Source organism: Corticium candelabrum, chromosome 11, assembly GCF_963422355.1.
Source record: "Corticium candelabrum chromosome 11, ooCorCand1.1, whole genome shotgun sequence".
Lineage (NCBI taxonomy): Eukaryota > Metazoa > Porifera > Homoscleromorpha > Homosclerophorida > Plakinidae > Corticium > Corticium candelabrum.
This window is the reverse complement of record NC_085095.1, coordinates 1,125,861-1,152,482: the sequence shown is the minus strand read 5'-3', so window position 1 is coordinate 1,152,482 and position 26,622 is coordinate 1,125,861. Positions and strand designations below refer to the sequence as shown.

The window sequence follows — 26,622 nt, the reverse complement described above, 5'->3', positions numbered from 1 at the left end:
AATTTGCAATGGACAAACGACGATTTTCGGCTTCCTTCGGAAGAGTCATGCTGCTCTTCTGAGTCATGCTACTGTTCTGAAGAATAACTGAGACAACTGAGGATTTAGAATTTATTTTGGGAAACATATAGCTGTTGAGTCATTTGGATCTATAGTGGTCTTTTCAGAACTCAATAGCTTAATTTAGATCCATGCATTGACAGATACAGAGGTAGCCCACAGTTAAATATGCAACGAGGTGACCAAGCATGCCTCAGTGCACTATAGACGCGCAGGCAGACAGGAGGTTTGGAACGTGTATGTGCATGTAGAAGTCGTAACAGTCAATGTTTCCTTATGTTTCTTTGCATTACCTGCGAGCTTCATACAGCTTTGGTTGTTCTGTAGTCACATTTCCGTGAGTGGGCCATACGTGCTAGCGTAAACTGAGTGTTACTACGTCCTTCGTTTTTATCTCATGGTTTAGTTTACACTATATATATATATATATATATATATATATATATATATATATATATATATATATGGATGAGTTTAGGATGCGGACAGTCTATAGGCCGTAAGCAACGAGCATTCGTAACTGACGACTGTGCATGTCTAATTATAAGACCGTTTACATGCATGTACACGAAGACTTAATGATGGTATTTGGTCTTGACAGAAGGGAGATACAATTTGTGTTGTGTAGCTATGAATCAAGAAAGGCGTCGGTGCTTGCGGGGTAACGAACCTACTACTGATCACGTGAATAAGGTATGGCTACTGGCTTTACTGGCTTTTATAATTCTCTAACCAAAGCAGCAGTGTATGCAGTACGTATATTGTAGTCACAAAACTACGTAACGTATACCGTTTATTGATTTATATGTTTCAAAGTGGGATTTGGGGCACATATGGTCACACAACATGACAGTAGAGGAACCAGTTGATGCTTTGGTCTCTTCGGTTATATGTACAAGAATAAAATGTCTAGTGGAAAGTCGGATGCTCTGATTAGAGGAGATGATTGTGTACATGATTTACTGCTCTTGTGTGAAAAATAATGGCTTACTATCCTATACTTTAATACGCGAATGCTTGGGAACGCCCACTTCCGTCTGTCCACATGTCTGTCTGTAACGCGCCGATCGACACGACGCCGGTCTCGGATCGTCGCGAAACGCGGCGGGCGGGTCGAGATCGCGAGTCCGAGACGAATGGTCGCGTCGGATTTCGCCTCGACCGCCTCCGACAGCCCGAGACGAGACTTTGGCGGCCTGAAATGATATGCACGGATGTGTCTTCGCGGAAGTGACGCCATTCTCCAAGAATAGATCATGACGTTTTAGGTGGGAAGAGTCCGAGATGTGGATGCTGGAAAATGCGTAGTCTGAGAAGAACGGTCGCGTCGGATTGCTGTGAGGGCTGAGATTAACCTTCAATTAGATTGCTACGCGAATGTGTCTTCGCGGAAGTGACGTTGTGACATGCTTGGGAACGCCCACTTTCGTTTGTCCATATGTCTGTCTGTCTGTATCGACATGACACCAGTCTCGCGGAAGGTGCGTCTTCTTTGGAGAAGTTCCGTACAACGATAGATTGCCACCGCCCATAGGCGGGTAGTACTAGTAATAATTATTAGCGTCGTGCTTAACAGCGTTAGCTAGTTGAGTTTATTGGAGCGCTATCGATTGGGGCACTGAAGAATTTAGTAACTTAATAGGAAACTGATCTGCTTTTCTCTCTTTTGTGTAGTATTTAGGCACTGAAAATTACTTTCCAACGACGATGCACTTGTGCGCTGTTAGCAGCCATAGTGATGTGAAGTCAACTTTTCTTCGCGAACTTGCCAAAGATGCACTGGATCAAAGTACTTGTCGCCTTGGTACTAAGTTCGTGCTGAAAGCGGATCGCTTTGCTGTTACCGTATTTGATTTACCTAACAGTCATCTCTTGAACGCGATGCTGAGCTTTTGTATCGACAGCAGCCGCGCACTTTTTGTCTACGTGGTCAATACAAGTCTGTCACAGGCCGAAATGGAAGATGACGCTGCTAAATGGATGGCAAACATTACTTCATTGTTTGCTGTTAATGGTGGTGCTGCAAACGTGATGATAGTCGGAATCATACATGATGTTGGCGTGACAGCGAAACAAAGAAAGAAGTTAGAGAATCTTGCGAAAACGTTGACCGAAGAATTTGGACAGAAAGTGAATATCCATGGAATCTTATCTTGGGTTGCAAATTTGCTGGAACGGGATTACGACCAGACGGCGAGGATAAAGCAAGCATTGTTTACTCTAGCAGATGGTATCATTCAGGTGAGTGCAACAAAATGTATGTCGTAATGTCGCGTATAAAAGCTGATCTCGAATAAAAGCCGCAAAATCGAAGACCTCGTGCTGTGTACAAGCCGCGAGCTTTTATTCAAGGCGCTTTAAATTTGCACGCGTACGCGCTCGTTCAGGTGTACTTGCGCATGCGTCGGCGCGTGCGTGTAGAGTTCAATGTTGCGCAACCTGCCACTAGTGGCACGTGGAGTGCAGTGTTGCTGTAGCAATGTCCTCGTCCTCTGTTCTTCGGCGAAAGAGATCCGTTTTTTACGTGTTTGTTAGCTTCGTTCTTGTCGTTGTGTCGGCCAGTAAGCATGCCTACGGATGCGACGGTGCTGTATACAGCTTGACTTTAATTAAGCTTACTCTGATCAAGTCTGTTAGGGCAACTTCTAAAGTAGCTGCAGCAAGAAGTTATAAAGTGGATGAGAGCATAGTGAGCCGATGGCGACAAAAGATGTCAGTCTGATTGTAGTACAAATATCATGGTGGTACACTCTTGTCTCGGGTGTGGAGTTGTATTACGTATATGGGACACTTGATTACGTTCTGTGCGTTTTACCCTGTTGAGTCGTGTTAACGAGAGTAGAGTGCTGTCTCAAATTGGCGCTGCGAACAGATGACAGACGAAGCTAAAACTTCACTAGTTACAAGGCTTTTGACAGGCTACAAAAGTCTATTGGATTATTCAGGAACCAAGACGGTGACGATTCTCTACGTAGATTCGACATCTGGTGGAATAGTTCGTTCCAATTCTTTGGAGATTTAGCGAGAACTGAATGTCTCATTACAGGAGAAGCTGAACGAAATCTTTTCATCAAATGCATTGAAGAAGAGTTACGTCTGCGCCTTGCAAATTCCGACTTACCCAAACAGATTAAAGGTATGAGTTTACTCGAGCTTGTTGAGCGTACACGCAGCTTTTTTAGACAGAAATACAATACAATTGTGGATCGGGTACGTCTTCACAGATGTTTGCAACAGACTGGTGAGTGTTCAACTAGCTGATGCATTGAAACGAATAGCGGCAAATTGTTTCTTTGCTCTGACGGAATATGATATTAGACTTGGAGATGGCTTTGTTGCTGGTTTGCTAGTGATGAAATGTTGCAGAAGTTTATGAAAAGGATAATCTCATAACGACACCGCTAGAACAGCTGGGTACTGGCTTTCGCTAGAACGTTGGAGAGCCATGTCGTGGATAGTGTGTTGCAGTAACACGAGATCTCCTGTCACGTCTCTAAATATGGAGTTTGGGAGGGGTTGCGATACTATACACGTGGGATTGAGGGAGGAGCTAATATATATATATATATATATATATATATAGAGAGAGAGAGAGAGAGAGAGAGAGAGAGAGAGAGAGAGATATGGTGAGAAGCAGTCATTTGGAGTGCAGTTGGCCGGTCAGCAAGGAGACAGGAAGAAAGAAGAGAGCTATAGAGGAGGAGAGTGGAGGAGGAGAGTGAAGGACGAGGGAGAAGAAGTTCCGTAACGGAGGGTCGATGTGACTGAGTAACGGAGAAAATTACTGTTAACTGTCAGCTGCGTGAAGTTTGACAAGTTTTGTTGCACACACACACACACACACATATATATATATATATATATATATATATATATATATATATATATATATATACTTGTGTGCAAATATATATATATATATATATATATATATATATATATATATATATATATATATATGATAACGGTAATCTACTATCTCTCTACGAGTCGAACTATTTTGTCTTCTGCGAACCGGAGGCTCTTAAATTCGCGCGCGCGACAATTGGGGCTCAGGCGGGAAAGCAGCAATTCCAGATTACTGAAGACGCAACACGGTTCAGAGGTGAGAGTGTAGATTAATTCGTTATGGAGCGACTAGTCACGATTGGGAGAACGTTGGGCTGTCGCTTTGAGTGCATTGTTGTCCGGGAAGGCCCTAGACGTATATTCCCGGTTATCGGAATAGGCAGCCGTGATTTAAAAGCAATTGAAGGAGGCCCTCTTAAAGAGAAACAACTTAACGGAGGACGGATACCTGCTCAAATTTAGGAAGAGCAGACCAGAGCCAGCACAGAAGCCCAATCAGTTTACCCATCGCCTGAAGAACTGCTTGAAGAAATGGATGATGTTTTCGAGTGTGATCCCGAGTCAGCCGAGGAAATCGCAAACATGTCTTAAGAGAACAATTTTTGGAAGTCTGTCCGAAGGACCTGGCGGTACATCTCTAAAGGAGAGGGAGATAGCGAGCCTAGAAGAATTCGCGAAGGCGACTGATCGCTACCTGACAGCGCACCAACGAAAATTTTACACGGTGTGTCAAATGCTTCGATACATCAACAACCGAATACTACTAGTGATGATACCGGTGCGGCTTCCGTAGAGGAAAGAGCGTTACAACAAGGAAAACCTTCATCCCGTTGTTATATTTGTGACAAGCCTCGTCACAGAGCAGTAGACTGCAGACTTCGGGGGAAGAGTCGGTGTTTTAAATGCCAGCATCTTGGACACCAACCGAAGGACTGTTGAAGCCCCGTCGGTACTTCTAGGTGGAAGAGCAGGCAGAAGACTCCTTATCGAGCGGGGGCGGCAAAAGATCACAAAGATGAGCTCGAGTCGGAGAACAGAAAGTCAACCAGTCGATTACCGAATGACGCCGGCACTAAAACGAGCTGATGTTTATCGGGGACGCGAGTGAGCGCCAAACGCGTGTTTCTGGTCCTCGCTGACGGCACTGAGGTACCGTGCTTATCGTATAGGAGAACGCCTGCAGCAACCGAGCATTTCCGATCGACGGAGAGATGCCAGTAAGAGAAGGGAAAGTGGATGACAGGGTTGTACAAACCTCGAGAAACACGGGATGCAGTGGCATACTGGTGAAGCAAGAGCTGGTCAAACCAGAACAGTACACGGGAAAGTTTAGATTGATCAAGTCAACGACTGCACGGTCAGGGAAGTCCAATTGGCGAAAATAAAGATCGGTACTTCATACCTCACAGGAGACGTGGAGGCTCTGTGCCCACGCGACGTGATCTACGATCTCGTTATCTACGATCTCATTATCGGTAACGTCTCATATGCTAGAGATTCCAACGACCCGCGAGTGAATCAGTAGGAGGCCGGTGCGTTAACCAGGGCGGCGTCAAAAGGACCGACATAAGTACGAAGAAAGAAGTGAAACTCGAGCGGTGATCGAAGAGTTTAGAAACGTTTTCACTGATCTTCCAGGCTCGACCGACTTGGCCGTACATCGGATTCAGCTAACGTCTGATCATCGGGTGAAGTCTAAGCCGTGCACGATACCGTTTCATATGAAGTCTGAACTAGAAAACGGTATCAGAGACAGGCTGAAAATGAATATCATTCGGGCATCGGAGTCGCCATACGCATCCCCAGTAGTTTTAGTTCGGAAACCAGACGGAACAAACCAGCTTTGCGTGGATTATAGAAAACTAAATCGTCTGACCATATGCGACCCGGAGCACATGACACCTTTGGTGGATATAGTTCAAGATCTTGCCCAAGGCAGTTCCTCGTGGACACGGAAGACGTACGCAAAACCGCGTTTGTAGTACACAATGGTACTTATGAATTCCTCAAAATGCCGTTCGGATTGGTCAACTTCGCGGCTGCTTTGGTGAGAGGATTGAGAAAGTTACTGGAGGGACTGGAGTTGCGAACCACTACATGGATGACATCGTCGTTCACACGCCTACGCGGGGAAAACATGTTACCGCTCTCAGGGGAGTTCTGAGGAGGATCGCCAGAACCCATCTTACAATTAGGTCCTCTAAATGTGTCATTTGAGCGCGTACGCTGTCATTTATCGGCCACGAGATCGGACACGGCCTCATTCACCCGACCAAGGAAAACTTCCTAAAAATTAGGAAAGCTAAGAGACCAGGCACGAAGAAAGAATTGCACGTATTTCTAGGACTAACAGGGTTCTTATGGAATATTTACTCAACTATGCGGCCTTAGCAGTTCCTCTGACCTACTTGGCAAAGAGAGGATTGCCATTGACAAAGGAAGGAAACGCAGGAGAGGGTGTATTTGGCGTTGAAGACGGCGCTACCTGGCCGACCCATACTCAAGCTGTCTGAACATGATAGGCGTTTCTTGCTTCGAGTGGACGCGTCAGATGTAGGGGTGGGAGCGATGTTGATGTAGGACCACGAAGGAAAATCATTTCCGGTAGGATACGCAAGTAAGAAACTCAGCGACCGACAGAGAAAATTTTCTACCATCGAGCAGGAGTGTTTAGCGGTTGTCTGGGGAGTCATAAAGTTCACGAGATTCATCTATGGGGTAGAATGTTTTCTCCAGATGGACCACCAACCGCTAGCATACTTGGGTAAAGCGAAATTCGAGAACGATAGAATCATGAGGTGGGCCATGTGTCTGCAAAGCTATCGCTTCACGGTGCTAGCTATCAAATGTTCGGAAATGTAGGAGCCGATTTCCTGAGTAGGGTGTGCTAACGACGACCGACAGAGACGTGTTTGGGCTGCTAGAAGCTACGGAGCAGTTCTTTTTCAAATAGGGAGATATACGGTCACTTCTCTAAATATGGAGCTTGGGAGGGGCTGCAATACTATACATGGGATTGAGGGGAGAAGCTAATAGTAGATATTGGGAAGCAGTCATTTGGAGAGTGCACTTCGCCGGCCAGCAAGGAGACAGGAAGAAGGAAGAGTGCTAGAGAGGAGGAGAGTGAGAGACGAGGGAGAAAACTTCCGTAACGGAGGGTCAGTGTGACTGAGAGTAACAGAGAGAATTACTGTTAACTGCCATTGGCGTGAAGTTTGTTGTACATGTGTGTGTGTGTGTGTGTGTGTGTGTGTGTGTGTGTGTGTGTGTGTGTGTGTGTGTGTGTGTGTGTGTGGTGTGTATTTTTTATTTTACGCAGTGCATATATTTTTAAAAACTAACCCAAAACCAAGCCAAGCCCCCAACTCTACGAAAAGTCTAGAACGTCATCAGAGCAATCTACAGACAATCTTTCTAGAATTGTCTTTGCATTATACAACCAGGGTTTAATAGAAAGCCGTTGGTGGAAATAGGATGTGGCCTGGCTCATTGTGTGATGACTGTGGAATGTTGTTATATATATATATATATATATATATATATATATATATATATATATATATATATATATATATATATTGCTATTATAGAGAACAATAGCCAAAGTCTTGGAAGGCGTGAGAGGAATTTGCATCTATATGGATGATATTCTTATCTCGGGAAAAGATGAACAAGAACACATGCAGAATTTGTACCAAGTATTTCAAAAGTTACAGCAGCATGGTTTCCGTATTAGAAGAGACAAATGCTCGTTCTGTCAACCACCTGTGCAATATTTGGGACATATAGTTGACAGCTCAGGAATCAGAGTATCAAATGAAAGAGTTAAGGCAATACAATTGATGAAAGCACCTAAAGACCAGTCAGAGTTACGATCATTCTTAGGCCTGGTTAATTATTTTGGAAAATTCTTTCCACATATGTCTAGCCATACTCTACCTCTAAATCAACTGCTGAAGAAAGATACAAATGGAACTGGTCGTCAACGCAAGAAAGTGCTTTTCAAAGGGTGAAACAAGAGTTAACATCTCTACCAATACTGGCAAAATATGATATGTCTCTTCCCGTGGGGCTAGCCTGTGACGCAAGCGAAAAAGGCTTAGGAGTATGTTTGTTCTAAGTGAGAAGGAAAGAGCATCCAGTGGCGTACGCATCAAAGTCTTTGACAAAAGCTGAACGAAATTATTCTCATATAGAATTGGAGGCGTTATCCATAATATTTGGGACTAGAAAATTTCGACATTTCCTACTGGGTAGAAAGTTTGTTCTCAGAACTGACCATCGACCATTACGGACAGTTTTTGATCCTACCAAACTGACAACTCCTATCCGAACAAGTGGGCGACTTGCTCGCTGGCCACTCCAGTTATCACAGTATGACTATGAAATTCAATACCGGCGATCAGTTGAACATGGGAATGCAGACTGTCTATCCCGTCTCCCAGTTGGACATGACGAGGATTTTGAACAGACAAGTGAACACGAAGATCAGTCAGAAAGATATATAGCCGCAATGAAATCTCAATTTATCAAAGATGGACCAATTCTTTTTAATCAACTACAAAGATATACAAAGCAGGATCGCACTCTTCAACAAGTTATGAAATTCATCAATGACGGCTGGCCTTCAACAGTTAAGACCAAAGCTCTTTTGGATTTTGTTGCATGCCAGCATCAGTTGTCAGTGTGTGACGGATGCATACTAAAACATGCAGAAGAGCCTAGAATAGTGGTTCCAAAGGCAATAAGGGAGCAGTTACTATCAGAATTACACAAAGCACACGTTGGTATGGAAGAGGATGAAGAAACTTGCACGGAGGTTCATATGGTGGCCAGGTATCGACAGAGATATATAGAGTGTGGCCCGGAATTGTGAAAATTGTGCTGTGCATGCTGATAGACCACCAGAAGTACCCTTACATCCATGGGAGTTTCCTGAGTGCCCCTGGGCAAGAATTCACATTGATTTTGCAAAAAATGTGGTTTGTTGTGGTCGATGCGTTCTCAAAATGGCCTGAGGTAATTCAGTAAGTTGAAGAGGTAGTGACAGATTTATTGTCAGTCTACAGAAATACCAGCCATAGCACTACGAATGTTTCTCCAGCAAGGCTCCTGATGAATAGGGATCTGCGATGTCAACTGGATTTACTAAAGCCGCCACAAAAGTCCTCAGTGTTGACCAAGACTTTGAAGGAAACGATGAAAAAGGCTCAAGCAAAACAAAAGAGAGGTCACGACGAAACAGCGAGTGAGAGAAATGCAATTAGACCATATGATATGGTGTTGGTACGTCACGCAAAGATGCCAAAGTGGAGAAACGCCAGAGTAGTACGAGTTTTGGGGAGAGGTATTATACAGTACAGTATACAGACACGGGAGTAAGACAAAAGATTCACGTGGATCACTTTATACTGCACCCACGGTCAAATCAACTACCAACCCAGCAGCTAGTACAGATAAACCAGATCTAGAGCCTAGAGACGTCGCAGGTAGCAATAGAGACAAGAAACGAGAGGATCAATTTAGCAGTGACACAGAGCCTGAGTCCTTAGACGATGGTACTGAAGACGAGTTGAGTGCGCCTGAAGTTGCCACAGGAGAAGAGCAGCCAAGAAGGAGTCAGCGTACTACAAAGGCGATACCACCTACAAGATATGGAGAGTGGACAGTGTACAGAGGCTATGGAACTGATATAATCATAGTGCTGTAAATTTTGTGTTTTGCGTAGAGAGGAGGGAGATGATGTGGCATCCGGGGTTTTATAGGCGAGGCAGCTCAGTCATTTTGGATAGCCGGCTAACGGATACATGTTTTCTGTGTTGTGTCTCTTGTGTTCGATTACATTTATTCTTACCAGTCTTTGAGTTCGATGCTACAATCCAAGCATAGATTCAATCTGCAAGGACATTTGTAAAGAGACGAAGTTTGCTCTGAAGGCAATAAAATATTAGTAGATGTGTCAGTAGACGGAACAACAATCCAATTTTCATATATACACAAAGAGCAGATGTATCTTTACTAAATGCTCAGTTTTGGGAGTCTAGGGAAGCCTAGACTAGTGATTTCTGAAGGAAAACTTCGAAGTGCATCAGGATAGTTATGACATTTAGTTAAAGGCATTTGTTCAAAAGCAGTGCAGATTTGAAGCACGTTAGCTGATATTCAGTTCTATGTCAAGGAAGGAATTTGAGCCAATCTACTTGGAATGGATTGGATAAGGAAAGTTGGACTTGCAATAACATGTATTGAATTTTCTAGAATCTTGGGAGGCCCGGCTGTGTTACCTTTGGAAGTCATAGCACCGATTGCTTTGGAATAAGTTGTTGTGTGAATTTTGTGACATATTCCAGGAGGAGTTGGGATGTTGCAGTGAGAAGGCAAGCAATCGAGTTGGTCCGGAAGCAGATCTAAAATCATTTCGTTTAGAAGACCTCCTATGCATCCGAGAAAACAAATAGAGGCGGAATTAGACAGACTGATTGAAAGAAGGATTTTGGAGCCATGGAATAATGCATGCATTATGCGCTTTTCCACTGTCGATGTTGTGAAGCAATTACGATCAGGAGGAGTATGTGGAGACTTTAAGCCTCTCAACAAATTTATGGTGGTAGACCAGCACCTTATCCTACATCTGTTTGGTCTTTTCACTGTTCTCGCCGGAGGGCAATAGTTCTATAAGTTGTATATTTGTCAGATGCGCATAATTAATTGGCACTGGATTTGGAGAGAAGTTTACTACTCCAAGGCCTGTTTATATTCTGTCGGTTGCCATTTGGAATTACCCCTGCTCCTGTTGTATTTCAAAGAGTAATGAATAAAGTGTGAATGGATCTCGTGAAACCGCTAATTTCTTTGATGACATTTGGTGACGAGGTTAGATGATGAAGAACACCTTAAAACTTGTCTCAAGTGTTTGAGGCGCATCAGGGATCATGACCTTCGTTTGAAGGAAGATAAATCATTTCTTCAGTCATCCGTACAATATCTTGGTCATGCATATGCGGCCTTTCAAGGATAAGATAAGAAACATTTGAGATATGCCGAATCCTACAAATCAAGCCGAACTGTGTTCATGCCTATAGGAATGGTTACTTATTTCTTAATTTTTTCCTATGCTATCTGATCATACAGCTCCACTTAATTATCTGTTGAGGAAAGATGTGCCTTGGATTTGGTCTAGTGTAGTCGCCAAGTCTTGCAACACAATTCGGAAGAAGCTTTCACTGCCAGTTTTGAAATTAGCAATCCAGATCATTGGTTGTGTCCAGCATGTGAAGCTATAGTGAAAACAGATTAGAAACGTGTGTATCTCAACATAATTCTGAAAGACAAACCTGAAGAGCAAGTAATCGAGTATGCTTCAAGTTTTTAACGAAAGCTGAAGTAAACTATTTCCTGATAGAGAAAGTTTTGTCAATTATTTATGGAATTCAAACGTTTCGACATTATCTTCCGGGACGACATTTCTCCTGAAGAACAGATCATAGAGGTAAGAACACTTATCACAATTTTTGACGGTACTAGGATATCAGTTTGTAGTAGAACCAGCAGTCTTTACTAGACGGGCTTTCTAACAATTATCGTAGTACAAGTTGAAACTGCTTCGAAAAGAGTAAACGAGTGCAAGATGTTATTAGGGTATAGACAAGTAGAACGTTTTGATTGTGAGCGTTGGTTGAATTCACCAACGTTGATGAGGTATAATGGTCCTTGTTGTCAAGCATCTTCTTCATTAGAAGCGAAATATTGTAGTCTATGTTTGAGGCAACTCTCTTCAACGTGTTTGTGAAACACGTCGCTTATACATTGTATGATGCCTTGAAAAAGAATTATTTTTTGTTGGGGTGAGGGTCGCTATCACCCTCAAGTATGTTTTGTCACATAATCACTTCATTTATCAAAGGTGGTCTCAGCAAACGAGTTTTATGCAAATAGAGTCGTGGTGAGGGAAGACCTATGTGTCCAGTAACGTCTTAAACTACAAAACCTCAGTTTGTTGTTGACTTTTACATTAAGAGTGAAACTGAATGCTTTCTCTACATCTCGACTCATTAAAAGAACCTCGTTTGATGACTAAGCGATGCTGACGTGAATGATGAGATTGCGATAAATGTTGGGCAGCTGCTTCTACCCTCGTCCAGTTCTACTGATCGACGATGCATTGCATATGCATGCGGAGCTCCCAGATGTTATGACATAACGTTCGCCCACTGTTTGTAGATGGTATGGATTTATTGAATTTCGTATTTGCGAGAAACAACCAATTGTGCAAGACTGCGCGCGTGGTGCGAAACCACATTGGCTCGTGTACTGAGAAATGTTAGCACTATTTGAGATACCGCATACGCCTCTTTGAGATACGTATCTGTTTGAGGTACGCGGATACATATACAGTATATGTATTGCGACATTGAGAGATATTGATTAGCTACGAGCGTAAAAGAAGGACACCACAATAAGTGGTGGACTGCTTCACGAGAAGCTCACTCTAAACAGACTGAATTGACTTCCGGTCTGTCCTTCGGTATGTCGCTATGTTTGTACCTATGTTTGTTTGTAAGCGTGTGTCACGCTCGGGGAGTTTGTTGAGCCAATCAGCAATCGTTTTGAGACGCTGATTTTGTTATTGTTACGTCACGCTGATTTTGATATTGTTACGTCACGCTGTTTTGAAACGTAGGTGACGTAACAATAGCATATCGGCGTGAATCACTCTCGGGAATTTGTTGGCCAATCAGCAGTCCTTTGGGAGACCAACAATGGGTGACGTAACAATCCCGCTCATTATTCAGGTATGAGCCATTAAGAAAAGGGACTTTGCAAAAGTCACGAGACTTGGCGAGTAGCGTACTCTATACGTATAGGGCTAAACCGACTTCTGGTCTCGGGACTATGTGGCTGGCTGGCTGGCTATGTCTGTCACGCTACAAATCACGAAGTATTAATTCCTTTATGTCGTACGTGGCAACCAGAGACAATAGACGAACAGCCAATCGCAGGTGCGAAACTTTCATGAGAGAGTTTTGTTACCAGAACGGTGTAATTTATGTTTGCGATTGTTAGGACTTCTCGGAAATAAACAACAGAACTCACCTGTCTGCAACTGCTGACCCGAAATCGATCGCTTTCTTGGTTTTACGATAGCTATACGGGAATCTAACATACGTACGTAACAAGTAGAGATTTTATGTCCCGTATACGGTAACTCTACTTGCGACTACTACGGACTTTGCTGTCACTCGAAACGACAGTCGCTATGTAGGATTTAAATACATGTTACAAGTAGCACGTCTAGAAAGAAAATAGCGCGTATATTCGTAATTCTTCGCGACGAATACTCCTCCTACCGTACGTGGCCCGGTGTTCAGGACTTTGAAGGCTCATAGCTGTAGAAGCGACGGTGTAAACACAGCTTCAATTACTGGTGGTAATGGCATCTCTTTCCTGTGGTTAAAATGAATAGAAATATTAATGGATGCTCATTGTATTTCTGCCTGTCTGATTGAACAGTTGAATGTATACGCTACAGAAAGGTGCTAACAGTCACAGTTAGAATGAATTGATAGTTTTGATATTTTGTTGAAATTACAAAATATTGTGAGAGTGGGTTTTTAGTAAGTTATTTTTAAATGAAAAGATGAGATTTGTTGTTTAGTAAGGTTGATATGATTGATGATGTAGTTTCCATTGCAATCTGTTTGACGACCTGCCCACTAGTGTTGCCCACCACACTTAATTGACATATTTCTGATTGTGGACAGTTAGACTATCTACTCACATGGCTGCTGGTCTGGTTGTTTGCATGTTGTGATGTCAAATGTTTAGTGTAATGAGGTTACATTGTATTGTGAGGAATTGTGTTTGGTTACATTTAATGAAGGACAGAAGTGAGTTGGACGTGAGGTTGATGTGCTATTTTTATAGTCAATTGGTGTTCATACTTGTAGATGCATGTATTCATAATGTACTCACTGGTAATATCGTGTGATGTCTCTTGTGAATGGTAGAATGGACGGACAGCTCTGCATTATGCTTGTCAGAATGTTCATTTGTCTGTTGTGGAGAAATTATTGTCAGCAGGTTGTAAGAAAGAAGCAAGGAATGATGTGAGTGTGTTTGCTTGTGACAGTATTTGTGTTTTTATTTTGTGAATCGTAAGGCTGGTATAATTGTTACTTGGTCTATTAGTTGATGTAATTGAGTGAAGTGTGCAAGTTTGATTAGAAAGAACAATTAGGCCAATGCATGTAGGTTACAACGAAACAATGCAAGTGTCAGCATATAGCATCACCTACATCACCAACTTTGACCTCGCCTTTTGGGGGGCTGGGCTAAATTTGTGCAATGATTAGGAGGCATGTTTGAAGGGGATTAGGAAAATGCTTGAAGCAGTAACTGTTGAGTGTGTTGTTTCAGTTATTCCTTGTTTATATGTTGTGTTATGGATAATACATTAGATTAGATTACAGTGCAACTACACGAGGTTTGTTGTACTCGATAGAATGTTATTGGCAAGATTTACTTTCAGTGTTTATATCAGCAAACCATGATGGTTGAGTTGTCGTGCAGCACTAGACACAAGAATGTAATAATAAGTGTTTGTATGCAGTTAATAGGAATGGATGATGTAAGAGGCTTGTATGACACATACGAGTGTTAGACTGTGATGTGTAATATAGTAGCTGAATGCAGAGCTGCCACACTTTGGAAAAAACACGTTGGGTGGCTGTGTAATATGCCACATACACACACACACACACACACACACACACACACACACACACACACACACACACACACACACACACACACACACACACACACACACACACACACACACACACACACACACACTACAACGTAAACCACACCTATTGTTTGTAAAGAGCTTGTTGCAAGTGCACAAGACTGCAGTTAACTCAATGAAAATGACATGATGATTATGGTACAGTCAACCTCACATTTAGCGACATCTGAAAGGGCATAATATTTAGGTCGTTATTTGCGATGTGTCGTTGAACCCAATGTACAAGTTTACGCACAGTAAATGCCTTGTAGAGGCTTACTAACAGGTTTGACATTTATTTTAGTTTAATATATCAACTCGTGAGCAATCTAGTTTTCATTTATGGGTTTAAAGTACTGTTCAATGCGCTGTTGCTTTTGGTTTTTGAAGTATTGGTCCACCATATACTCACGAATATTTGCCAATTTCAGGCACTCTGCCTCTGACCCTTGAATTGTCCGAAGATAGTCCAATGCTGATCCAATGCTTGTCATAGCCTCTTTGAACGATGGTGGAGGAGAAGTATCAATTTCTTCGACATCTTCTTCGTCAGAGCTAGTGCTTTCATCGAGTGGTTCTCTTGTTTCTGGAAAGACTGTGTCTAAAATATCATTAACGGAGTCTCCCTCACTGCTAGACCCCACAGCAACACATTGGTCTACGTCAACGAATTCGGTCCAGTCAATCCCTTGTGTGAGACCAGCATCCTCTGCGTTGCTCCAAAGCGGAAAGGAATGCGGAAGACGCGGCTCTTCCACTCCTTCACTCACGCGGCGAAATCCTGCGTGGCAATAGCAATTGCGAATGACTTGATCATCAACCGATTCCCATGCAATTTTTACCCACTCTAAAGCGTGAAGAACGTTAATTGCAAATGGCGTTTCCGTTTCGTAGCAGAGCAATCGCTTCTTCATCAACAATCGCTTATAGTGAAACTTCAAGTTCTTTATAATGCCTGCATCCATTGGCTGGACTATAGACGTTGTGTTTGGAGGAAGAAAGAATACTTTCACGTTTGACAAGGCCACCTGAGGGTGGCCTGAAAAATTGTCAAGAATCAACGCAATTTTTCTTTTCTGGCCAAGCATTTTTGCGTTTAACTTTCTCAGCCACGGCTCAAATAACTGCTTCGTCATCCAAGCAGTTCTGTTAGCATCGTAAGCTACGGGAATGTTTGCCACACCGCGAAAGCAATTTGGTTTCTTGCTTTTGCCAATAGCAAATATAGACAATTTTTCTCCCGTAGCGCTGGCGGCGACAAGAATTGTTAGGCGTTCCTTAGAATGTTTTCCTCCTCGGCACTTTTCACCTTTGAATGCGAGGGTTCTATCAGGCATGAGTTTCCAAAATAGCGCAGTTTCATCTGCATTAAAGATGTTGTCATCAGAGAGTTCTTGTCGAATCAATTCCAGCTGATTTTGCACCCAATCAGCTGCAGCATTTTTGTCAGCTGATTGACTTTCGCCGTGCATTTTCTTTGATGCTATCGCATTCCTCTTCTTCCAGCGATCCACCCAATTGAGATCGAGGCAATTTTCGTCAAACGACTCGTAAGCAGCAACTTCTCTTCTTTTCAGCTCTTTTCCTATTGCGGTTGTCTTCGTTAGAATCTCCAGACAAGTTATCGGAGTTTCTGGACAATTGGCCCTAATTCGACGAAACCACTCAAGCAGAGCAGCGTCGATCTGAGAATATCTCGATAACTTTGAACTCTTAGCACCTAGGCTCGTTTCGCTGGCAACTGCTTCTTCTATTCGACGCCTGTCTTTGATGATGCCAGCTAAAGTACCGTGAGGGACGTCGTACTTCTTTTCCAACGCATTCCGTGACACGCCGGAGTCGAGTTTGGCCAAAATCGCGTATTTTTCTGAGAATGACAGCCGTTTTCGCTTTCTGGAAGCCATGCTCAAGACACGTGATCGGCGCATGCGGTACAAAATTTACATTGGTCGGTATAAACGAGGAAATTAGTACTACACTGGACAGTTTAGACAGGTCGGTAAATGCAATTTGTCACTATATCCGCTGTCGCTAAACCCGAGGTAGGAAGACATATTTTGTACTACCTTCTTGATAGGGTAAAACGTTTCGGTCGTTAATACAGATGTGTCGCTAAACCCAATGTTGCTAAATGTAAGGTTGACTGTAGTAGTAGCTGTGGCGATGACGATGACGATGACGATGACGATGTAGTTTATGGTAGGAGATCTACACATATTATAGTTCTAGCATCCACTTATAAATCAACACAAAATTTTTTCTTAGCAACACGGTTTAGTAGATGTGCTATTTCTGATTTGCAAGAAATCTTGTACTAGCAAGTTTATGGAGGAACATTCTATGAATCAGGGGGACTGAAGAGTGTCGTATTATGTAGGATACATAGAAATGTGTAGGAGTGTCACTTCTCTAGATGAGTACAAACACTAATGTGGGAAATGTCTGTGTTTGTGTAGCTTACATACTACTACTTAATAACTAGTAAATAAAGCTGTGTTCTACTTACTTCAGAGATACGAGCGTATGTGCATGTAAGTGTGTGTGTGTGTGTGCGCGCGTGTGTGTATATTTATTGTGAATATTAAGGTAAACTTTAATAATTTTGTCTATTTATTGTCATTATCATTAATTATTCATTAGCTTGTTGCTAGAATTTAATGTATAATTCTTTGAAAAAACTGGGTTTGTTGATGTGATTAAAGACAATTAACTTAATATCATCAATGTGCCACACTATAGAAAATTTGAATTCAGCACATGCACATGCATGATATCTGCATAACTCTTGCACTAAGTGGGCTTGTCCACATTATTTCTCAATTTTGATGTAGCGCACTTGCATCACTTGAAGATAACTATTGAGGTAGATGAGATTACCACGGTATCATGCTTTCATTGAGCCATTGCTATCATCTTTTGTTCCGTTAGTTTGCCGTAGCTAGAGATCTCGTAGGTCTCCTGTAGCTGCATGGGAAATATATGAAGCGACATTTAGCGACAGGATCTAAAACAAAGCAGCTTTAACGTTTCCTACGAATCTCTCTTGTTAGACAACATCGATCGTTCATCATCAGTCTTACATCTAAAACATATTGCTCTCTTGAAGATTGTGTATGAGATATGTTGATCTTGTGCAACGGTATCCCATGGGACCTTCCCTTGGCTTCTTGAAGAACAATGAATTCGTTTGTTTTGCGATTTTTTTGTAAAATATTTACAAGCATGTACAACTATTACCCGAACTTTACTGTGCACTTTTCAGGTCCACAACAGTTTGACCTTATTAACTTCATTAAGCTACGAGTGTAAAGAAGGACACCACAATGAGTGGTGGACAGCTTTGCGAGAAGCTCACTCTAAACGGGTTGAATTGACTTCCGGTCTGTCTGTCGGTATGTCTGTACCTATGTTTGTAACTATCTATGTTTGTTTGTAAGCGTGTGTCACGGGGGAGTTTGTCGAGCCAATCAGCAGTCGTTTTGGGACGCTAAACGTAGATGACGTAATACTAGCTTGTCAGCCTGAATCACTCTCGGGAATTTGTAGAGCCAATCAGCCGTCCTTTGGGACACCAACAATGGGTGACGTAACAATCCCAAACACTATGACAGAAAAGCCGAGATGTCGTAAACCTCCATTTTACGGTCAAACTGTCGTCAAACCGAGAAGCTCAGAGTAAAGATCAGGTAATAGTTGTATGCGTTTGTTACTTTTTACAAGAGAATCGCAAAACAAACGAATTTATCGTTCTACAAGAAGCCAAGCGAAGGTCCCATGAGACCATGCATGTGTCCGTTGCGCACGACCAACATGTCATCCGCGATCTTCAAGAGAGCAATATGTTTTGCTGTAAGTAGGTCTGATGATGAACGATCGACGTCGTCTTGCAAGAAAGATTCGTAGGAAACGCTAACGCTGCTTTCTTCTGGATCTGGTCACTGCATGTCGCTTCACAGTATTTCTAGGAGACGTACGAAGTACTTCTGAAGCAGGGTTTGCTTCCGGTACTTGTAATAGACTTTACAAAGCAGACTCATCTGGTTGAGCACGACACATACATTGATATTTACAATAAATACACACAGAACACACACACACACACACACACACACACACACACACACACACACACACACACACACACACACACACACACACACACTGTCACTTCTGTCACTTGTGCTGAATTCGAAGTGTAGTGTGGACATTGATGATATTTAGTTAATTATCTTTATATCTTTAAGCACATCGACGCATCCCTGTGTTTTCACAGAATTATACATTCTAGCAGCAAGCTAATGAATAAATAATGATAATGACAGTAAATAGACAAAAATTAGTAAAATTTACAGTAGTATTCACAATAAATACACTCGTCACACACACACACACACACCACACACACACACACACACACACACACACACACACACACACACACACACACACACACACACACACACACACACACACACACACACACACACACACACACACACACATCTATATAGAGGAGAGGTGTCTGTCTGTCTGTCTGTGTGTCCGTCTGTTGGAGCGTTTCTCAAAAACGGCGAGTCCGATCTCAGCCGAATTTGGCTCGCGCACGCCGAATTCATTCCGGTCGAAAGTGAGATCGTGGTCGTCTTCCTGACTTCTCCCACGACGACGCGATTTCCTGCCGATAGCACTCGCTTCCGCTCGCGCGCAAATATCTCCGGAACGACGCATCGTATCTCCACCGAATTCAGACGGCCCGTTTCCGACGTCGGACGGTACGCGCTGAGCGTGTCGTTTATTGCGTGCGACGCTGGGAAACGGAAGATATTTTTGCTGATCTCCGGGTCTTGAAAAAATTTCCCCACATTCGTTTGCCAGTCTGCGACCGTCGAAGAGCTGCCGTGTTTAATGCATCTGTTCCCCGAAACGCCAGCAACGTCTTCGAAGAGACGACGTTTAGCGGGACTGTCGAAATGACAAGAGTCGGTACGAGTCGTGACTTCGTTAGATACGGGGAACGGATTATCCGGGTGAGTACAGCATGTGACTTCCAGTTCTGCTCTGTTGGATTCGTCTAACTGCACGTGACTTCATTTCGGACAGCGCAATATCCGGGAGTGCTATACGATTCGTCTAACTGCACGCGACTTTATTTCATTCAACGGGACAGCGCAATATCCAGAGTGCTATACGATTGCAAGTGTTTATGCGACATTTTTATTCACTGCAATCATTCATGGCCAACATCACCTATGATACCATCAAACGCATTTTTAGATACTTCCTGCTATAATCTCTACCTTTAAATGCGACCTGTCTCTCCTCCACTTCCGTGTTGTATTGGCTTTATGACAAACGTGTGTGTGAACTGCGGCGCTATGAAGTGGAAAGGAGAAGCACCTGGCATGTGTTGTCCCCCGGGCGAAGCCGGGCATTGGAGCTTGTGCAAATATATACGCTTGTAGCTCTGAAGCGACGGTGTAAACGCAGCTTCATTTACTTAGCTACGAGCGTAAAAGGACACCACAATAAGTGGTGGACTGCTTCGCGAGAAGCTTACTCTAAACGGGCTGAATTGACTTCGGTATGTCATTATGTACCTATGTACCTATGTTTGTTTGTAAGCGTGTGTCGAGCCAATCAGCAATCGTTTTGAGACGCGAAACGTAGGTGGCGTAACACTAGCATATTGGCGTGAATCACTCTCGGGAATTTGTTGAGCCAATGAGCAGTCCTTTGGGACGCCAGCAATGGGTGACGTAACAATCCCGCGCATTATGACAGAAAAGCCGAGATGTCATATTCATAGTAAAAACCGTTATCAAACTGAGAAACGCAGAGTAAAGTTCGGGTTAGAGTTGTACGCGTCTGTTACTTTTTACAGAAGAATCGCAAAACAAACGAATTCATCGTTCTTCAAGAAGCCAAGCGAAGGTCCCATGGGACCATTCATGTGTACCGTTGCGCACGGCCAACGTGTCCTCCGCGATCTTCAAGAGAGCAATATGTTTTAGCTGTAAGTAGGACTGATGATGAACGATCGACGTCTTCTTGTAAGAAAGATTCGTAGGAAATGTTAAAGCTGCTTTCTTCTGGATCCGGTCACTACATGTCGCTTCACAGTATTTGTAGGAGACGTACGAGATCAATCTTTATCTATCTAGCTACGACGAATTATCATCGGAACGAAAGATGCTAGCAAAGTACGGCTCAACGAAAGCATGATAATCTCGCCCACCTCAGTTAACTGCATGTGGTGGAAGATCGAGCGCTAGAGAATCGAGAAGCAACGTGGATAACCACCTCGCTCCGTTCAAGAATATATTTACAGGTGCAAATAGGACTGATGATGAACGATCGACGTGGTCTTGCAAGAATGATTTGTAGGAAACGTTGCGCTGCATGCTTTCTTCAGGATCCGGACGCTACACATATATACATGTCTCTTCACAGCATTTCCCGTGCACGTACATCGATCTCTAGCTACGACGAATTAATTTTAACGGAACGAAAGATGATAGCAACGGCTAATGAAAGCATGATAATTGTGTCCACCTCAAGTAATGCAAGCAAGAGCGCTACATGCAGAATTGAGAAATAGAGTGGATAACAAGCCCGCTCCGTGCAAGAGACGCAGCTGTTATACACATGTGCATGTACTGAATTCGAAGTGTAGAGTGGGACATTGATGATATTTAGTTAATTATCTTTAAACACATTGGCGCATTTCTGGGTTTTCAAAGAATTGTACATTCTAGCAACAAGCTAATGATTTAGTAATGATAATGACAATAAATACAGAAAAATTAATAAAATTTACTTCGATATACAATAAATACACACCCGCGCGCTCACACACACACACACACACACACACACACACACACACACACACACACACACACACACACACACACACAAACACACACACACACAAAAACACCACGCGCGCGCGCGCACACACACAAACACCACGCGCGCGCGCACACACACAAACACCACACGCGCGCGCACACACACAAACACACACCGTCACTTTGTCACTTGTGCTGAATTCGAAGTAGACATTTTTGCAACAAGATAATGATTAATTAATGATAATGACAGTAGTTAAACAGAAATTTAATAAAATTTACATTGATAGTTACACTATATACACGCACACACTCGGACACACACATACACACACACACACACACACACACACACACACACACACACACACACACACACACACACACACACACACACACACGCAGACACACACACCACACACACACGCGCGCGTAGCTCTGAAGCGACGTTGTAAACACAGCTTTATTTACTAGTTTATCACTAGTTAACTGTCTCTTACTCGTCACAGGATGTGCCTGGTGTTAGAATGCGTAAAGAACTGCCTCACTTGCGTGTCGGAGATTGCCTCCAAGACCAGCATCATGGCATGCCAATGCTACCAATTATACCAAAAGCAACGTTTCAACAGCTGGTAGAGTCAGTGCGTGGTGTATTGGACTTACCTCAATTTGAATGTCTACTGCTAGATTTGGAGAAAACGAGAGACGTAAGTGCTGCGGTTTTGTTCCGTTTCTCGAACGGTTGCTGATTCTTCCATTTTTAGATTGTAGATCTTGGCGATCTAGTCGTTATCGAGCCATTCTGGTTGTTTCAATGTTTTCATGCAACATCGATTGCCGTCACGTGTGCGCCAAGTCTAACAGCACGTTTGCAAGGTAGGCTCGTGGATGTGCATGGCACAGCGAAGGTCAACGATATTGTTGGTGCTGTTAATCATATTCTTGGCATGAACAACGCGCCAAAAATCCAGCCATCAATGGCGGAAGCTATCTTCTTACGCATCAAGGTTTTCTGCTGCTTTTCAAGAAATCCTGGAGTTCTTACCTTTCCTTCCCTTATTCAACTTGGCAAGCCTGACGATGTGTGGCTCAAGACGGAGCCTTCACCTTCTTTCCGTACAAGTAGGAAGCTTATAGTTAATATTAAAATTGTGATAACAGGCTAAAAGTAAAGTGTGTCTGTGTGTAGGTGCCGTATACGTAGGCATTCGTCTCAAGTGTCAATCAGACCTCAAAATATTGTCGCCTCACGTCATGGCTCTAATTCAGTGCGCAGCCGCTTCTCGACAGGACGAGATGCGTGTTGTGATGTGGAAGAATGCAATGCTAGCGAAAAGAATCTGGAGCTCGAACGAGTCGAGGGTCGAAGCTCTTGTTTCCGTCAACGACAACTCGACGCCAATACGATCTGTTGATATCGTAGTACGAGGTGCAGCATACTTTCAGTATGAAATCAAGAAATTTCTTTCGGAAGTGGAGGAGTTGGTTAGAGAGGTAATCAACGAGAGCAGTCCAGGAGCTCGTTTGGTGAAACGTTATCTCAGTCGTCGCCACATAACACAACATAGAGACATTCCTACGTCTTACTCACAAGAAGAAGTCGATTTAGCTAAGAGGACTAATAGAGTCGTGATAGCTAAGTGCGATTCAGAGATCATACAAGAATCTCCGATTGATTTACTGGTTGTTGATGATGATCATATTATCTACAAATTGCGACAGCTTGCGAACTACTGCAAGAGCTATTGGCTGTCTTTAGGCTGCGTTTTGCTAGGATATTCCTCCGAGCAAGTGATTGACTGTACGTTTCATATTAGAGACGAGTCGGACAAGTTTTGTCATGTCTTGGAGACGTGGATAAAGCAAAAATGGAGAACTGCCACACTCGACGTTTTTCTCTCAGCTTGTGACGAACTTAAACTCAGACTAAGACATCGAATAGAAGAGGCCTTGAAGATTGCAGTACATTCCTTTGCTTCAGGCGTCGTTCATAACGCAGGTTGGTAAACGATGTGTTTTCTAGCTGTTGATTCGACGGGTTCTGTCGATCAGAAATTTAAGTTTCTATTTGACACCCGAGGGAGGTGGTTTTTTTCTGCGTCTGTCGCTCCATAATGCAACCTTCTGATGCTTCGATGTTTGTGAATGTCGCACTTTATTATCGCACTGTATTGATGATGTTGCAAGCGACCTTGGAAATCTAAACTAGAATCAATTGTTAGAAAATTGTAACCAAGCGTTTATTGGTATATGACAGACATGACAAACGTGAAAGTGTTGATGGATGAAAGTATTAAAGCTATATAATGTCATGACGGCATGCATATACCTTGCAAACGAGAGCATTTTGAGGCGGTCGTGTGGAGGATCTTTCTAATAAGCTGCAGACTTTGTTCGACAGGCATGAAAGTGGAAGGGACCTTGTAAGCGGTATAATGTTTACTTGCAAGAGTGGGGTTGTGCATGGTCTGTGTTTGTCGATTCTTGCTTATCCTTTTTGTTATTTTCACATGTTTACTATGTTTTATTCACCCATATGTGTAGGTCGTGCAGTAGTTCAAACGCGCGTGCAACGCCAGTTTCCTTGTCACGTAGTGCGAGATGGAGAGCAAGCTTCCCAGAATCTAGATGTCCACGAATCTATCCATGCTGCTACAGCAGGACCAGAAATCCCTGCAGTATGGCATTACGATCGAGACAGACACGGTGTTAGAATCGATGGCGGAGACATCACAACGTACGAAGGTCGTCTAGAGACGTTCAAACGATGGCCATCGTGGGCGGCATTTAAACCAGAAGATCTAGCTAAGGAAGGATTCTATTATACGGGCATTCGTGACGAAGTCAGATGCTTTAGTTGCGACGTACTCTTGAGACTACTAACTCCCAGCGACATCATAAGAGAAAGACATAAAAGATACTCTCCTAACTGCTCGTTTCTTCTTTCTCTTGAAGCGACTTCTTTCAATGATATGCGAATCGAAGAACACCGTCTAAGAACGTTTCAAAATTTTCCGCCTTCTTGTCCAGTTCGGCCACACGAGTTGGCTCGTGCCGGATTTTTTGCCACCGGGAGAGAAGACGGTGCACAGTGTTTTAGCTGTGGGATTTCTCTCAAAGATTGGGAAGCTGGTGACACCGCCGAGGGCGAACACAAGAGACACAACCCGTTTTGTTCATTTCTGAGAGGACAAGACAGAACGAACGTGTTGCGCGCCTCCGCATCAGCCTCGGCCTCAGTGGAAACGAGCGAACCTTCAAGAAATTTTCAATATGAACAAAGTCGACTGGCAACGTTTGCGAATTGGCCAAGAAATGCTCCGGTGTCCCGCCAAGATCTAGCCGAAGCTGGGTTTTACTATGCTGGTGCTCGGGACTGTGTTGTTTGCTTTCATTGCTATGTCCGTATCGACCAGTGGGTTCCAGGAGACGTTCCAGTCGAGGAGCATATCAAGTACTCTCCTCAGTGTGAATTTGCAAAGGCCGTATCGCAGAGAAAACGGCGATACGCCGTGCCGGCGACCCCAAATGCTGACGAAACTGCAGAGAGAATGAAGAGTTATGAACAGAGGCTCGTGTCGTTTCGAGACTGGCCGCGGACGGCGCATGTGTCGGGCGAGAGTCTCGCGAGAGCGGGATTTTATTATCTAGGATCGGGAGATCGGGTCAAGTGTTTCTCGTGCGGCGGAGCGTTGAAGGGATGGCAGCAAGGCGACACGGCGTGGGGAGAACACTTGAAGTTTTTTCCGTCGTGCGACTTCGTACAGCAACACAGTCGGACGGTCGAGCGGTCACGTGACGAGCCGTGGACGGGACCTACTGCGCCTGTGGGACCTACTGCGCCGACGCAGCCGTCTAGTTTTCATTCGTTTTCTACTAATGTTTCGAATCTCGTCGAGCAGGCCATTGGTATGGGCTTTTCCAGAGACTTGGCTCGTCGAGTGATAGAACAACAGCAGGACACAAGCGATGCGGACATCACGGTTTACTTGGATGCTTTGCTTAATGCACAAGAACGAGACGAGAAAGCGCGTTTATCAGCTGCTAGTCAAGGTATGTCGGGACCGTCGTCTGCTACAAGTTTTAGCTCTGGATCACACTTTTCGGCGGCTGCCGTGACTCCGACGGCGCCACCCGAGGCGGAGGCGTCTCGTCGTGAATTGGAGCATCTGCGCGACTCTTGCTTGTGTAAGGTCTGTCTAGAAAGAGACGCCGTAATGCTCTTTCTTCCGTGCGCTCACATCGTCTGTTGCGAGACGTGCGCAAAGCTCCTTGAAGAATGTCCTATTTGTCGATCTGCAATTACACAGAAAATTCGCACTTACTTTTCTTGAAATGTGTTGGAGTTATTTGTATCCATATTATTGGATGGATATTCGCTCTGAATTGGAGTCCATTTGTTCGCGAATGTCACCGAACTGTTTTTTGTCTGGAGACCACTCGTTTCGAGCTTCAACTTGCATTCAAGAGAAGAACTTGCCACTTGCGTTCAAGAGAAGAGAATTGCGCAAAACATACAACTGGAACTAAAACTTTGAATAATAATTCTATTACATTCGCAGAAGGAATGCTAATTTTATTTTAAATTAGACAAAGTTTATATTTTGATTGTATTGACTCTGGCATAGTTGTTGTACTGCTTTATTAAAATGTTCACCAGACACTTCATTTGTCTATCTTAGTCGTTATATTTACTTATTTTGACAATATTAGTGTAACGTTCTTACGTACACATTTGCATGAGAAGGCATGTATATAGTTAATTATTAATTAATTAAGTTGCGTTGCCATAACTGGTCAAGCCTGAGTTGTGCTGCCATATATGGCTATACATAATTTACGTTTTTCCGGTATTTGACTGAACTGGCGTTTGGTTTGACTGAACCAGTCATGTGGGGTTGGATAGTAGTCAGTCGGTGAAGAGGAGAGTTTGAGTGCGGGTGATAATAGAAGTCGTCGTGTTTTGTGCAATCATTACGGTGTCGACTGCTTATGTCTTCTCGCTGTACCTACATTGCCGCTACTCGTCGTCCAGCTCGTGACAATTAGCAAGCAAGACAGCTCAAAATGGTAATT

General features: G+C 43.4%; 4 protein-coding genes across 4 annotated transcripts; 2 read left to right on the top strand and 2 right to left on the bottom strand.

Moving 5' to 3' along the window:
* The first annotated feature begins 689 nt into the window (after positions 1-689).
* LOC134187401 (uncharacterized) lies at positions 690-2,379 on the top strand. The gene is made up of 2 exons (XM_062655519.1): positions 690-753; positions 1,735-2,379. Exons 1-2 carry the CDS (start codon positions 691-693, stop codon positions 2,326-2,328), a joined length of 657 nt encoding a protein of 218 aa, XP_062511503.1. The 5' UTR covers position 690; the 3' UTR covers positions 2,329-2,379.
* A 7,199-nt stretch (positions 2,380-9,578) lies between these two features.
* LOC134186306 (uncharacterized) lies at positions 9,579-26,363 on the top strand. The gene is made up of 6 exons (XM_062654234.1): positions 9,579-11,398; positions 13,917-14,015; positions 22,056-22,253; positions 22,311-22,668; positions 22,736-23,545; positions 24,091-26,363. The coding sequence occupies exons 1-6, from the start codon at positions 11,333-11,335 to the stop codon at positions 25,878-25,880; spliced, it is 3,321 nt and encodes a 1,106-aa protein (XP_062510218.1). The 5' UTR covers positions 9,579-11,332; the 3' UTR covers positions 25,881-26,363.
* LOC134186307 (uncharacterized) lies at positions 14,733-15,687 on the bottom strand. The gene has a single exon (XM_062654235.1). It carries the CDS (start codon positions 15,658-15,660, stop codon positions 15,025-15,027), a length of 636 nt encoding a protein of 211 aa, XP_062510219.1. The 5' UTR covers positions 15,661-15,687; the 3' UTR covers positions 14,733-15,024.
* On the bottom strand, positions 15,705-16,765 carry LOC134186435 (tigger transposable element-derived protein 6-like). Its single transcript, XM_062654411.1, has 2 exons — positions 15,797-16,765; positions 15,705-15,723 (listed from the first exon to the last, which is right to left on the bottom strand). Exons 1-2 carry the CDS (start codon positions 16,621-16,623, stop codon positions 15,705-15,707), a joined length of 846 nt encoding a protein of 281 aa, XP_062510395.1. The 5' UTR covers positions 16,624-16,765.
* Positions 26,364-26,622: the final 259 nt, after the last annotated feature.

Bases quoted from the DNA above. Each gene is read 5' to 3' on its own strand.
- LOC134187401 (XM_062655519.1), top strand. From the start codon at position 691: ATGAATCAAGAAAGGCGTCGGTGCTTGCGGGGTAACGAACCTACTACT. The intron at 754-1,734 runs GTATGGCTACTG...TCTTTTGTGTAG, and splicing joins CTACTGATCACGTGAATAAG to TATTTAGGCACTGAAAATTA.
- LOC134186306 (XM_062654234.1), top strand. From the start codon at position 11,333: ATGGAATTCAAACGTTTCGACATTATCTTCCGGGACGACATTTCTCCT. The intron at 22,254-22,310 runs GTAAGTGCTGCG...TTCCATTTTTAG, and splicing joins ATTTGGAGAAAACGAGAGAC to ATTGTAGATCTTGGCGATCT. The intron at 22,669-22,735 runs GTAGGAAGCTTA...GTCTGTGTGTAG, and splicing joins TTCACCTTCTTTCCGTACAA to GTGCCGTATACGTAGGCATT.
- LOC134186307 (XM_062654235.1), bottom strand. From the start codon at position 15,660: ATGGATGCAGGCATTATAAAGAACTTGAAGTTTCACTATAAGCGATTG.
- LOC134186435 (XM_062654411.1), bottom strand. From the start codon at position 16,623: ATGCGCCGATCACGTGTCTTGAGCATGGCTTCCAGAAAGCGAAAACGG.